The sequence below is a fragment of the Mandrillus leucophaeus genome, unplaced genomic scaffold (assembly GCF_000951045.1).
Source record: "Mandrillus leucophaeus isolate KB7577 unplaced genomic scaffold, Mleu.le_1.0 Scaffold109, whole genome shotgun sequence".
NCBI lineage: Eukaryota > Metazoa > Chordata > Mammalia > Primates > Cercopithecidae > Mandrillus > Mandrillus leucophaeus.
In genome coordinates, this window is record NW_012099098.1 from 1,273,930 (window position 1) to 1,288,726 (window position 14,797).

At 57.0% G+C, this 14,797-nt stretch overlaps 1 protein-coding gene across 1 annotated transcript in view; it reads left to right on the forward strand.

Moving 5' to 3' along the window:
* The window catches only part of FAM102A (family with sequence similarity 102, member A), a 39,845-nt gene continuing 25,048 nt past the window's right edge, over positions 1–14,797 (forward strand). The window contains exon 1 of the mRNA XM_011988108.1: positions 1–397. Within this exon, the coding sequence (XP_011843498.1) occupies positions 252–397 (146 nt within the window). The 5' untranslated portion in view covers positions 1–251. The remainder of the gene's footprint in view (positions 398–14,797) is intronic.

Genomic DNA, 14,797 nt, shown 5'->3' on the forward strand with positions numbered 1-14,797 from the left:
CCGGTGAGGTCCCCGGCCGCTCCGAACCCCTCCGAGCCCCGTCTCCCCGAGGGTGAAGCCCGCCGGCGCGCGAACTGGACTGGTCGGTCGCTCAGACCTGGGGCCCCGGACTCCGATCTCCGCCGTCTCCGCCACCATCAGGGCGGGATCCGGCTCTGGTGTTTTGAGGAGGGGGTGTGGTGTAGGGAAAGGAATCCCGTCCCTCCCCACCTTTTTTCGCCTTCACGGCTTCAGACTCAGGGAACTCGCTCATGGCTTTCTTGATGAAGAAGAAGAAATTCAAATTCCAAACCACTTTCACCCTGGAGGAGCTGACTGCGGTTCCCTTCGTGAACGGGGTCCTCTTCTGCAAGGTCCGGCTCCTGGATGGAGGGGATTTTGTCAGCTTGTCGTCAAGGTAGGAGCTGGGGCGGTCGCGCCTGCAGCAGGAGGGGTGATCAGCGAAATCTAGACACTTGGCAAGTGTGGAAGGGCCCCTTGGGGCCGGGGTGGGGAGGATCCGGGGGATTCTATGTGCCTGGGGCAGGTTGCACAAGGCAGGACTGGGCCTGGGGCAGTTGGCAGGGTGCCAGGCAGCCGCCGCCAGCGGAATACCTGGGGGTCTAGTCTTTCAGCCTTTTCTTGGGGTCCTGCGTGCCGCCTGCAGTAGGCCCATTCTGCAGACTTGCATGTAGAGCCTATCAGGGATTTGTAGCCTGAGCGAGTGTGCAGGGAAGGGGTGTTCCAGACCACCTTGCACCCGAACTGGCCACTGGGGCTGTCATATGATTCAGAGTCCAGGCCAGCCACGGGTTCCCCGGCACCCCCAGGCGCCTGGGAAGGCCCGATCGCAGGCACTGCCTAGTCTGGCTGGAGGGAGATGGCTGGGTTTTGGCCTACCCAGCCCCCTCCTAGTGACTGTCCTCCTCTGGCTGGAGCTGGGCTGCTTTGCATTGCAAATGCCCTTATCGAGGAGGCTGCTGCCCTCTCTGAAAGAGGCTCCGTTGAGTTTGGTTTTGTGTTGTTCGCCCCCATCCTGGCAGGTCCAGCTGCCCAGCCTGTTGCTGAGTGCAACTGAGTTCCCTTGCCGATTGGGCCCACCTGGGGTGTCCCTTGCCGATTGGGCCCACCTGGGGTCACATCGTCGTGGCCTGTCTCAGAAGAGCCTTGGAGTCCTACCGATGGGACTGTGACTCTTGACTCTGTTACTTTCTGGGCCTCCTCTTCTGGAAAGTGGGCCTAATACAGGTGGAGAAGCTGCAGCAGCTAGAACTTGGGGCAGGCCGGACACTGTGGCTTACTCCTGTAATCCCAGCACTTTGGGAGTCCGATGTGGAAGACTTGCTTGAGGCCAGGAGTTCAAGACCAGCCTGGACAACATACGGAGATTCCCATCTCTATTTTTTTTTTCTTTTTTGGGGGGACACAATTTAACACTGTTGCCCAGGCTGGAGTGCAGTGGCACAATGGTGGCTCACTGCAACCTCCACCTCTCGGGTTCAAGCAATTCTCATATCTCAGCCTTCTGAGTAGTTGGGATTACAGGTGCCTACCACCACGCCCAGCTAATTTTTTTTAAATTTATTTTTTAGATGGAGTCTCACTCTGTTGCCCAGGTTGGAATGCAGTGGGGCGATCTTGGCTCACTGCAACCTCCACTTCCTGGGTTCAGGCGATCCTCCTGCCTTAGCCTCCTCAGTAGCTGAGATTACAAGCGCACGCCACCACGATAATTTTTTTTGTATTTTTGGTAGAAATGAGGTTTCACCATGTTGGCCAGGCTGGTCTCGAACTCCTGACCTCAAATGATCCCCCCCCTCCGCCCCCGGCCTTCCAGAGTGCTGGAATTACAAGTGTTAGCTACTGCACCCAGTCTCTGTCTCTCTTTTTAAAAAATAAAATAGAATGGAGGCAGGGCCTGGCCGAGTGCCTGGGACAGGCTGCTTCCCTACCTGGTCTGCCCTTTGCTCCCCGGGCCTCCTTGTGGGCCCTATTAGCCAGAGCTGCCTCCCTGTTCTGAGAGCCCATGTGTGCGTGTTATAGGCAGAGAAACTGAGGCCCAGAAAGCGGAAGTCAGTGGCTTGCCAGGGACCTCGAAGGAGTCTGTTGTTAACTGAACTTCGCTGGTCTGGGGACCTGTTGGATGAATCCAGAGGTCAAACACTCTGCTGGGAGGAGGGGAAGGAAGGGGAACTGCACAGCCTAGCTCAGATTTAGGAATCTCCGGTGTGGACAGGGTGGGGTGCCTTTTCTGAGCATTGGCTCCCTGTTCTGTTGGGAGCTGCTTATCTGAGGAATTTGGACAAGGGCTGCCCTTTGTGGTGGGGGTGGCTGGCCTCCTTGGTTGCCTGGGAAGCCTGTGATCCTGAGGCCACCCACACAGCAGTCTGAGGTTTCAGAGAGAAGGCTGTGCTCACAGCTAGGGCCTGGAGTTGACTATTCACTGGCTGAGTGACATTGGGCAAGTTACCTAACCTCTCTGATTGCAAGAACCAGCAACCATTGGTGCTGGGCTCCCTGTTTTACTAGCACCTCTCACTTAAGCCCTGGACTGTGTCATGGAACAGGAGTGGATGTGGGGGCTGCACAGGATTATTATCGCCATTTTAGAGAGGTGGAAACAGGCTCTGAGAGGACATGATTTGCCTGAGTTGATTCAGTGAAGCCTGCATTCAACCCTTTTGTGCCTCTGAACTTCAGTTTCCTCTTCGGTAAAATGGGGATGTCATACCCACCTCTAGGGTATAGTTAATCTGTGTGTTATGTCTGGCCCAGGCACACTGCTGCAGCAGTTGTGACTTCTGTGGGTAGAGGGGCCCAGGCCTGGGCCCAGACCTTTCCAGGTCTTTGGCTGGGTGGGCGGTTGAGGGGGGAACCAGATCCAGTCAGCAGGGGGCCTGTGTGTGAGCTGGGAGTGGGGACAGGGTCTTGGATCCCATTGAGGAATATAAATTTTGAGCCCCAGGCTGAGGCCTTGCCTAACCTCCAGGCCCTGGAGCCACTGTCCCCCTACCTGTTGGCCTTTCCATTGCCCTAAACCTGCTTCCCCATTAGGGAAAGTGTGGGAAGTTCCAGGTCTTAGTCCGCAGGGTCTGGATTTCACCTCTGTTTTCCCTTCTTCCCTCCTGGGAAGGGGCCTCGAATTCCCTGAATCCAGCTGAGCCCAAAGCATTTACCAGCCCTGTCCTACATGCAACCTGAATGGGGCTGAGGAGGGAGGAACTGACACTGAGCTCCTGCAAAGCTGGGCAGTTAGTGGCCACCAGGCACCTGTTTGCTGCTGGGCAGGTGTGACTGGAGGCAGCAGACGGTGACATTGGAACCTGAGGCCAGTTTAGAGCTGCTTTGGCTTTTGCTGTGTTTTTGCCCAGTAGGTGGGGGTTCCTGGGTTCCTACCCCACCCACCCTGGTCTGCAGCCTGGGAACCCTGCTTCACAGTCTGCCCCTCTAGCCAGTGAAGGCCCCATTGTTTCCAGGTTGGGGTAGGGTCTGGGGGAACTGGACCTGGTTAGATCCTGAGCCCAGATCAATAGCATATTTCCCCTACCCCCAGGAACCCCTGAGATGGCCCAGAGACCTGGTGGTGGCAGCATGAGTAGTGTCAGTGAAGCAGGCCCAAGGCCCCACTCCTGCAGCACCCGCCCTCCTGGCTGGAGTGTTTCCCTGTGTGCTAGGTGCCTTGGCAACAGCTGGGTACACTGCTCGCCTGACCCAATTTGAGCAGGTAGAGCAGGTGGTGCATCGGGCTGTTGCTCAGCCTCATCTTCCCGAGGCCTCCTTGAGAGCAGTGATCCTCAGGCTGCTGTGCTCTGAGCTCCTGCACTCTGTGCCAGGCAGGGTGCTGAGTGTTTTGCAGATGGTATTTCCATGAATCCTCTCAGCCATCCGGAGAGGCACCAAAGCCAGAGAGGTGAAGCCACATGCCAGAGGTCACCCAGGTGGTAAATGGCAGTTCAGAAATTAACACTTTTATCATTCTGTAAACCGCCCTTGATTGTATGCATTCTGTATGCTACAGGCTTGCCTAGCCCCTCAAATAGATGATTATTTGGGTCCCTGCAGTCACCTACCCCATGGACTGATGGCATTATCCCACTTACAGGTGAGGAAGCTGGGGTCAGGAAAATGAAATGACTGGGTCTGTGCTACTCAGCTTGAAATTGCAGAGATGGGGTTTGAATTTGGGCAGGTCCAGCTCTAAGGCCCTGTCTTGCCTTGATGGCAGTGGGCTGGAAGCAGCTGCAGACCCGTGTGACAGTCCCAGACCTTTGAGAAAGGCTCCATTCCATGGATTGGGTAGTTCAGGAAAGTCTAGAGCTGTGTAGTTAGGAGGCACCATGGTAGGTTTGGTGAAGTCCAAGGAAAAGGGTCTCCAGGACGTTTCAGGGGGTGGGGCTGAAGTCACTGCTGTGGATTTGGGGCCAGGCCCGGGCTGGCACTGGGGCATGGTGAACATTTGCCAAGGTCCCTGCCTGGAGGCCTCCCAGGCATATGTATCCACATGGCATCTGGGAGGCTTTCCCAGGGGTCCCGGGAGAGAGGCAGAGGTCCTAGCCAAGTCTGGTGAGTCGGGGAGCTGCCAGCCTGTCCAAGGCAGCCCTTGGGCAGGAAGAATCCCAAACACCCAAGAGATCTCTGCTCGCAGCTGGCACCAGTCCTGTAGCCTGCCCCATGCATGTGGCTGGTGGTGCCAGGGAAGAGGAGTACAAGGGAGGCACTGACTTACCTCATAGCAAGTCTTTTCTGGAGGAGATGGGCAGAGAGCGTTTTCTCAGCCAACAGATGGGGAAACTGAGGCCTGCAGCAGAGAAGTGACTTGCTAGGGCCACTTACAGGAGGAGCTGATGGCGTAGTTGACTTGGGCCTGGCTCTGACCTCTGTCCCCTGTGTCTTAGTAACTCTCTGTATGAAGGAGGCAGGCTGGGCCAGGACGGGGAGGGAGTCCTTCTGGGGTCCCCTTGCACTTTGTACTTGGGTGCCAGACTGTCCAAGAAGCAGACAGCCTGTGACTTAGAGGCCCCTTCTCTGGCCTTTCTTCTTTGGTAGGCTTGAATCCTCAGTGGGCTTTCGATTTGGGCAGTCTTTGGTGGACGCGTGGCTGCCCACCACAAAGATGCTGCCTGCCTTCCATGGCACGGCTGGGATAGTGGCCCCAGAGGCACGGGTGGGGTTCTTTGAGTGTGAAGAAGGCCTTGGCCAGGTCGGTGCTGCAGCTGGGGGCCCCATGCCAGGCCTGGTCCCTGGGGAGGCCAGCCTGGCCGGGTCTTTCCTCACACTCCACACACGTGTGGCCAGAGCCTCCACCCCCCTGGTCCCTCGCCCGCCCTTCTGGGAAAAGGCTGTGGAATGCTGCTTAAATCCACCACCGGCGGAGTCCTGCTTGCAGGCACAGTGCAGAGCTCCAGGAGGGCAGGATGGAGGTGGACACAGAATTCCCTCCCTAGGGGCTGAGTGGAGCAGTGGCCGTGGAGGTTCGATGGGATTCTTAGATTGGCAGGGCACCCACTTTCCTTCACAGAGCAGGAGCTCTGGAGGCTGAGCACACTGGGGAGGGAAAGGAGGCTGGTGGGCACATGTGCCTGTTCCACTTTCCCTGAACACACGCTTTGTCTTGGGCTTTTGGAGGTGATCATGATTAGACAGCCCTGTTTCCATGGAGCTCCCAGCTAGGTGGGAGCAGTGAGCTTGGTGGCCATCATGAAAGCTTCAGAGCCAGGCAGATCTAGGACATGTCCTTTTGCATCCCACTGGACCCCGGCAGGCCAGCTGGGGGGGCATTTCTGTCCAGGTATCTGTCCATTTATTTGACAGATGTGGATCGAGCACTTAGCTCAGGCTGGGCATGGTCCTTGTCCTCATGTGGCACATCACTGAGATAGGGAGAGCTTCCTGGAAGAAGTGACCGTTCCTGGGAGCCTTGAAGGCAGAGGGGAATTGGACAGGAAAGAGATCGGGATAAGCCTTTGGTATAGAGGCCCCTGGCCGACAGGCACTTGTTCCCAGGGTCAGGCGAGGAGCTGGGGTATGGGGAGGGTGGAGGAGGGGATGGAGTACGTTAGGGTAACGGGTGGCCAAGCTGGTGTGTTCCTGGCCTCAGGAGTACCTACCCAGGGGCAGTGAGCCACGTGGCCTGGTTGCCAGGTGGAGAAGGTGCAGAGGCCTGACCTGCACCCAGGGAGGGGCAATGGGAATTGGCTGGCAGGTACTGCTAGCCTGGCGGTAGCAGGCAGAGGAGTAGGCAGATTGGAAAGAGGGCTGGCAGGCAGAGTGGGCAAGTGGGCTTTCTCAACCGCAGGGCTGGCATCATGCCTAGTACTTAGTAAGTGCCGGGAGATGGATAGGGGCACAGTGGCCAAATGTAGCCAGGGTTTGTCAACCCCTGCAGTGCGCCAGTCATTTGTGATTGCATGAAAATCTAGACTTCCCATTTGTTTTAAGTTGGAAGATCTGGCAACAGTGCTCTGTGGCGGCGTTTGGCTCAAGGGGCTTTCTAGCTGCCTCTTGACGTGGGCTGCCCGCTCGAGTTCCCCTGACCCCGCAGCATGCCTTGGATCCCTGATGTGTGCTGCCTTAGGCCAGCCTGGTCCCCTGGGTGCCGTAGAAGGCCTTCCAGGTGCAGACTGGGGGCACAAGGAGGCAGAGTGGCCTGTGGAGAGAAGCCCTGCTGACAGAAGTGGGCAGGGCTGGGTGGCCTCAGAGGCCAGCCTGGGCAGCAAAGCTGTGGCACCAGGCCATCTGCTGGTTCCCGCGAGGTCAGACTATACTGCTGGTGGCTGTGGGGAAGCCTGAAGCTGCCCTGACTGTGCCTGGCCTTGGTGTCTGCTCCTTGGACCTAGCCTTTGCTGCCAGCTGGCTACACTGTTGGCAGGTGCCACCCTGGCAGCCCCTGTTGCCTACCTGCCAGCAGCCCTGACCCGAGATGATCTGGCTTCGTGGAGCCAGGCTATTTCCTGAGGCCTGTTCCTCGCTTCAAGCTCCATCTTGGGAACTGCTCTGGCTAGAGGCTCTTAGCAGCAACCACATCATGTGCTTGAGGGCCCTGCATGTCCAGGGGTGGCAGGGGGCCCTGAGTCCCTTTGAACCCTGCTTGTTCAGTACCTGGGAGTCCTGACTTGCATTTGGGAGGCCCTACTTGCACCTTGGGATGGCTGCTGGCATGTCTGCTAAGGGATCAGGAGCCGACGGACTCTGTGTGGCATCTGGTGACTGCTATGCGGTGACCCTTCAGTCACTTGCTTGCTGCTGGGGACAGGCAGTAATATTTTCAGCACAACCAGTTTAGATGTATCCTCATCTTACCAGGGAGCCCCAGGAAGGTTTAAGCAGGGGGGAGAGACCAGATTTGCTTAGAAAGGGACCCAGAATTAATGTAGGGTGGGGAGGGTTGTTGCTCTGTATTATCACCTCCCTGACAAGTGCTTTGGATTGTGGGGACTCCAGATATGCCCTGGGACCGGTCAGCCACCCACTATGAGGTCAGACTGCTGTCCATGGCTCAGTAAGGCCCGAAGCTGCCCAACCTATGGCTGGCTTCTGTATCTGCGTAGGGCTGTGGTGGCAAACCCTGGGTCTCTGCCCTGAGCCTCTTTTGGCACCCAGGGCTTGGAAGCGCTCTCACATGCAGGCCTGAAGCTGTCTGCACCCCCGCCCTGCCCGGTCCTCTGTCCCGCCAGCCGGCTGGTTTCGGTGGCTGAGAGGAAGAGCTCTGACAGAGGCCTTTCTGCCTGCTTGTTCTGCCTCCCTGCCTCCGGGCCTGGAGGAGATGTTCCCATCCTGCTTCTGCCACTTGCTGCCTGTGTGACCTTGGGCAAGGGACTTGGCCTGCAAGCCTCAGTGACCGCCCCTGTGAAGCAGGGCTGCCAGTGCCTGCCTCCTAGTGCTTTCGGAGGACGCGGTGAGATAATGTCTGTCAGATGCCCAGCGTGGCTCCTGGCATACGGTGCACACGCTGCCTGTGCTACAGTCTGTCCTCCTGTCTCCAGGCAGAGTTATGGCAGGGTCAGTGCCCCTGCATGGCCGCTGGCACTCCTGTGTGGGCCAGGACTGATGAGGTGCTGCTGGGAGAGGGCACTTTTCACTCGGGGCAGGGGTGGGGGTGGGCGAGGAGCACACCGGGTGTCTGAGCTCAGGGTTCCCAGTGGGGTCTGCGTGTTTTCTTGTCCCTTTTTTGGCTTGAACTTGCCCCATGGGGGGATGCTTTGCTGTGAGCCAGTGCGAGTTGGAGCGTTCCTGCTGGGCGGGCCCAGGCTGGGCTGAGGGGCTTTAGGTGAGGGAAGAGGCCATCTGCACAGCCGGCTCTGGGACCTGCTTTGGCAGGCAGAAGACAGCCTCCATGGAGGCGGAGGGCACTGGCTGTCAGGTTGCTGGTGGGCAGGCATGTGGGTGAGAGAGACAGCGGCCCCTCGGCACATGGGAGGCCCCGCCACTCCCAGCCTCAGGCTGGCCTTGTTGGCTTCCACTACTCCTTGCCCTTCTGGTTTCTGTGCCTTTGTTCCTGCAGTTACTTCTTCCTCAAGTTCCCTTCCCCCACTTCTCTGCTCACTGAATTTCTTCTCAGCCGAAGAGTCACCTCCTCCAGGAAGCCTTCCCTGGCCTCTTTTGGCCTTGTACACTCTCTGTGGGCCCTCATCTCAGGGCACTGCAGTCTCTGTCTACATCTCTAGCTCATTCCCCAGACTGTGGGCCCTTCATGGGTAGGAGTAGTCCTTGCATCATGCTTCTTGGTCTTGGGGCTTCCTGCTGTGGGTTGGCACTGTTCTGGTGCCGGGGCTTTTCTGCCGTGGCTCTGAAACAGTGTGAGTGCTGGTGCGGGACCTCACTGTGGCTGCTACCAGCTGCTGGACCCACCCCCACACCCCCCATTCCCTCTTCAGGCCCGAGGTGTCAGTCTGTGTCAGGAACAGCTCTCACTTGCATACCGGACAGCTGGGTGCCTCCATGGGCTCAGAGGCTGCAATTGAGAGGCAACTGGGGTCATCAGTGGTTTGGGTGGGGTGGGCTCCTCTGCATGGGGTAGGGATGCTCATAGCAAGCAGAATGGGAAGGAGGAGGGGGCTGGGGCCTGACTCCAAGCATGGCAATTGGACCTTGGCAGTTGCTTGATTTCTCTGTGACTGTGACTAAAGGCCTTGTCCTCTCAGCCTCAGCTTCCTCCTCCATCAAACAGGGCTGGCCAGGAGGGCTCCCTACTCAGCACAGGGCCAGGCACCTGGCAGCTAAAAACAGACTAACCCTGCCCAGAGAGGGGGTGGCCGCTTGGTGCTCAGGGAGGGCAGAAGTCTGGGTGCTAAACACTCTTACCTCTTACCACTTCCTCTCTGAGCAGACTCTGCAGGTGTGGGGCAGCATACCTGTGGCTCCCTGGTCCCCCTAGGCTCCCCCCAGACAACTTTTTGGGCACCTTCTGGGTGCGGGGCTCAGGCTGGGCCCTGGAGATGTGGCCCCCACCCCTGCAGGGCCCTTCAGTGAGGGGAGGTGCACAAATCCAATCAGTGGTATGGCTACGGGCCCTGGGGAGGTGATGCTGGGCTCGGTTCTGGGGCATGAGTAGGATTAGCGGGTGGCAGGTAAAAGAGCAGCCTGCGACAGAGGCATGGCAAGGGCGAGCATGCTGAGTGGGAAAGAGGGGTCAGCGGGCCTGGGAGGGAGCTTGAAGTCAGGAGGAGTCAAGGGGAGGGGTTTGGACTGTACCTGGAGGGGTGGGAGCCACAGAAGGGTGTGAATTCGAGTCACATTTGTAGTTTAGAACCACCAAGGGCAGCCATGGGGTTGATTGCTTGGGGCTGCAGGTTGCAGAAGGGCAGGTGACTGTCAGCTGAGAAGGGCGGGTTTCCACCTCTGTCATCATGGAATTACTCAAAACAAAACCTGAGGCATACTGTGCAGTGCCGAGGATGAACAAGCTGCCGCCACTCACAGCAGGAACCAGTCTGACAAACAACGTTGAGCAAAGAAAGCCGGGGACAAAAGAGCGTATGATGCGGCCAGGTGAGGTGGCTCACTCCTGTAATCCCAGCACTTTGGGAGGCCGAGGTGGGAGGATCATTTGAGGTCAGGAGTTCAAAACCAGCCTGACCAACATGGTGAAACCCCATCTCTACTAAAAATACAAAAAAATTAGCCGGGCATGATGGCACATGCCTGTAATCCCAGCTACTTAGGAGGCTGAGGAGGCAGGAGAATCACTTGAACTCGGGAGGCAAAGGCTGCAGTGTGCAGAGATCACGCCACTGCACTCCAGCCTAGGCGACAGAGCGAGACTCTGTCTCAAAAGAAAAAAAAAAAATGTGTATGATACCATTAATACAGAGTTCAAAAACCTTTCTGATGCAAGTCAGGGCGGTGCTGTCTTTGCTGAGGGGAGTCATGTCTGGAAGGACCTTCTGGGGCCTGTAATATTCTGCTGCTTGGGGGTTGGTTTCATGGGTATGTTCTCTCTGAGAATCTGTGAGTTCTGCATGTCTCTGTGCCAAAGACAAGCCTCGAGATGCCCCACACTTTTGGGTGGGTCTGGGTGGATGCCTGAGTCCTCTAGACAAAAACGAGGCACCTTTTTGGGTGCCCGGAAGCCTGAAGGAGATCCTCGGGTGTTTTTCTTGGTCTTTCTGGTGAGGCAGCCTGAACCGTTCTGACCTGATAAGCGTCACTCTTGTTTATGAGGCAGTAACTCATCCTGGCAGCTGCAAACAGTCTTCTCCGGCTGGAGATTTTCCTTCTGCCTCTTTCAAACTCCAGCAGGGCCTGCTGGGCTGTGGGGCTTGGCTATTCATGGGGAGGACGGGCTCCTGAGGCTGCCAGAGAACTAGATCTCTCTGAGCTTTGCTTTCCTCATCTGTGAAATGGGTTAATAAGGTCCTCCTTGATGCTTGGGTGAAATGGGTTAGTGCCTGTTATGTGCCCATCATAGCCCCTGGCATGGAGTACAGGCTCAGTAAAGGCTGGCAGCGTTGGTATTCATCCAGGGCAGTTATTATAAGGACCCTAGCGGTGAGAGCAGAAACAAAAGGTCCATATTCCTCCCTCTGTCCCTGTAATTGTTTTTCTTCTCTCTTCCTGTGGTTCACCTATCCAGCAAACATTTGTGATTAGAACCAGGCCATTGCCTTGGCCAAGACAACCGTCCCTGCCTGGGCCCAGAGCCAGGGGAGACTGTTAGGCACATTCATCTCTCAGAGGAGTGCCGAGCACAGTGGGGTGAGGGAGAATTGCCACTCCGCCTGCTCTGCCCTGAACCCTGTCTTTGCGAAGGGGCGTTTGACTGTGCTCTCCCTAAATCCCAGGAGAAGGCCTGACCTTGGGGTGTAGCAGCTCCTAAGGGTTTTTTATGTTGGCCACACCCATCTTGGATACAGGCAAGACCAAGGCCACGCTCTTGGGATGTGTCCCCAGTGTCTAGCACAGGCCTGACGTGTAGTAAGTCCTCAGTACATGCATGTGGAGTCCGTGAATGAAAGGCAAAGATCGGTCCAGGATTGGTCTGAGTCTTCAGGGAATCAGATGTCCGGGGAGGAGGTGGAGACCAGTGAGTCAGGGCCTCACACTCCTGCCTGATGCTTAGCCCATGGTGGTTGGAATCTTAGAGAACTGATGAAGACGGCTGAGTCTGTGCAGGGCTGGGAGGAAAAGTGACTTTGGCGGAGTGGTTCATGATTATCTCCTGGTCACCTCAGAAGTCCAGGGAGCCTTAGGGCATATTGTATGGATCACTAGGAACAGCTGGGTGGCAGAGCCAGCAATGGCAGTGACCCCTGGCCCCTTGTACTCTGCAGAGAATATGGTCCTACCCTTCCATGAAGGTGGCATGAGAAGGCTTAGAGGAGCCCTTACAGGAACAGGAGTGTGAAGGGCGCACATTTAGTCATTACTTACTGACCTACCATGTGCCCGGCACCATCCTTGGGACAGGGAAAGCAGCAGTGAGCAAAACAGAGGCCCTTCCTCCAGGACCTCCACACTCTAGGAGACAGCAACCTAAGACCCAAGCCTAGAAGAGGAAACCTGCAATATGTAGGGGGTGCCCTTGGGATGGGCTGGGATGGAGGGTAAGGGTAGAGAGGACAGAGGCAGCCCCATGACTTGAGTCTAGTCATTTGAGGAGCCAGGCCCTGGGGATGGGAATCTGTTCCTCCCCTCTCTCCCCTTCCTCCTTGGGTGAATCAACCACCACCCAGGCATGAGTCAGCCAGGAGTGGCTCAGGCATGCCTAGGCCACCTGCTGGTCCCCCTCCCTGGATGTCCCAACCAGGGTGTCCCAGCCAGGTTTAAGATCTAAGGAAGCCAGGCTTGGTGGCTCACGCCTGTAATCCCAGGTACTCAGGAGGCTGAGGCAGGAGGATCATTTGAGCCCAGGAAACATAGTGAGACCTCTTACCTCAAAAAAAAAAAAGACCTGGGGAAATATCCCGATCCATGGTCCTGGAGTGGAGAACAGGGTGGGGGACTGGGTCAGGGCTTTTGCGTGCCCAGCTTCCTGCTGGACCGTCTGCCTCAGAGGGGAACTCAGGGTGCCTCTCAGTAGTTACTTCTGGGGGTCTAGTCCCTGCCCCCATTCAGCATGGGTGTCCACTGTGCCAGGTCCTGTAGCAACTCCATGAGACAGGGACAGAACCACCACTGAGGCCTAGAAAGGTCAAGTGTCCAGTGGGTGCCAGAGCCTGGCCTTGAGCCCCAGTCTCTGCTTCCCGATGCCTTGTGGGCAAGCCTGCTGGGAGACTGGTGGGTGCAGGAAGCGAAGTCCCCTGAGCAGAGCCAGCCCCGAAGCTCTGTGTTTGCTGTGGGCATGGATCCTGGGGGAAGCTGCTACCACAGCCCAGCCTGACACCCGCTGTGTCTTCTTGCTTTGAACTGCTGGAGTCTTGGGCCCAACCCTGGCATGGGAGCCCAGCTTGCAGCTCTGGGGTCAGACAGCCGTGGCTTTAGGTCACAGCCCTCTCCCGGCCAGTAGACCTTGGGCAGATGACTTCCCTGTTCTGGGCCTCAATTTCCTTGGCTGCGATGGGATAATGGGCTGACGGCACCCATCTCCTAGGGCTGGGTGTGGATTCTTGAGGTCGGGGAGCGTGCTTGGCTGGGTGCCTGACATGCAGCAAGTGTTCAGGAGATGGAGGGCTCATCTTTGGAACTTCTGCAGGGCCTGCCTGCTGCAGGACGTTTTCCCACTTCTCCCTCCTAACTTGGGACCTCCTAACTTGGTCCCCAACACCAGCAGGTCTTGATGGATTTGGCTCAGAGCCACACCCCACTAGCCCCACACTTTGACCCAGTGACCATCCCTCCCTTGGCATAAACCTGGTCTCAAAGCCTCTTCCCTGGGATTGAGACTTGAGGTGAAGGGTCAGCCCACACAGCACAGGGTCCACAGTCGCTAGCGTGACAGATGCCCATGCCACAATCTCCGGAGAATGGCTGCACTGCCTTGGCAGATTTTCCAGGGATTCTGCAAGATCAGGAAGTGGGGGTGGGTTCCTGAAGGGGGGCCTGGGAGTACAGACCACCCCTCACCTCCCATGTGACCTACAGCGAGTGCCTGGACTCCCCGACTGTCTGTTTCCTGGTCTGTGAAGTAGAAGCAGGAAGATGATGCTTGAGAATCACTTGGCACGCAGGAGGGTGCCTGGGAAACAGGAGCCAGGCTGAGCCATACTGGGTGCCAGGGGCATCTTTGCCCAGTTGCGTGGGATTCTTGGTTAAAGCCAGTAGTTTACTTTGGGTCCCTTCAGTGGCCTGCTCACCTCTTGGGCTGTGAGAGCAAGAGGGTGATCATTCGTATCACTGGAGAATGGCATCCACAGGACGTTTGCCTGGGCAGTAGCTCAAGCCATCCGCACAACCTGACTCTGGGTACAGAGGACAGAGTAGGGCAGCCACTTGCCTGTGCTTGTAAAATAGGGATGTCCACACCTGCCTGCATGGGTTGTTTTTTTTTTTTTTGAGATGGGATTTGCTATGTTGCCCAGGCTGGTCTTGAACTCCCAGGCTCAAGCAGTCCTCCAGTCCCAGCCTCTTTAGTAGCTGAGATTACAGGTACACACCACCGTGCCCAACTTGTGTGGGGTTTTTTGAAGATCAGTCTCAAGGTTGCTGCTTGACTGGTGAGCAGCAGGATTCAGACCTAGATGTGTCTGACTCTAGAGTCCTTTCACCTAACCTTGACGCTTTCCCAGCAAGCCTGAATGACCTGGCTTCCCTCCACTCTGCGCCCATGCCCTGCCCCTTTTCCGTCTTGGAGTTTCTGAAGCCCCAGTGGGCTGTCCACTCTGTGCTTCTTTGGGTCACTTGTGATGCCAGCCTCCCTCCTGGCCCACCTGCCAATCCCAGGCCACCACTAATAGGGGTGTCTTTGGCAGTGGAACAAGAGTGTTTTGGGGCTGCCGAGTGGCTGCTCTGAGTGTTCCAGTGTCGGCCAGAGTGGCTTGGCTTCCAGAAACTTCTTGCTGCCTGCTTGCAGGAGGAGGTGCTGGCCATGCTAGGACTGTGAGCTGCTCCCCCTGAACCCCTGGCAGGAGCCAGACGCTGCTGTGCTGCCACGCTGGCTCTTCAACCCCTGGACAGATGCCTTGGCTGGTCCCCGGGGCAGGCTCCTCCCAGGCGGCTGTATTCTCTTCTCTTCGGGGAAGCACAAGGCAGATGTTGTCGATTTAAATTGTTTCCTTATTAGACTCTCTTTCTCCCCGGCCTGGGCTTGGTTTCATCAGCCGGGAACTCTGATTGCATCACTTTGCCGCTCACTTCTCTAGGAACCAGGCCAAGGCCTGGGAGAGCAGGCAGGGTGGGAGTGAGCGTGGCTGAGGGAGGGGCAGGCGAGAGACTTAAGTGATGG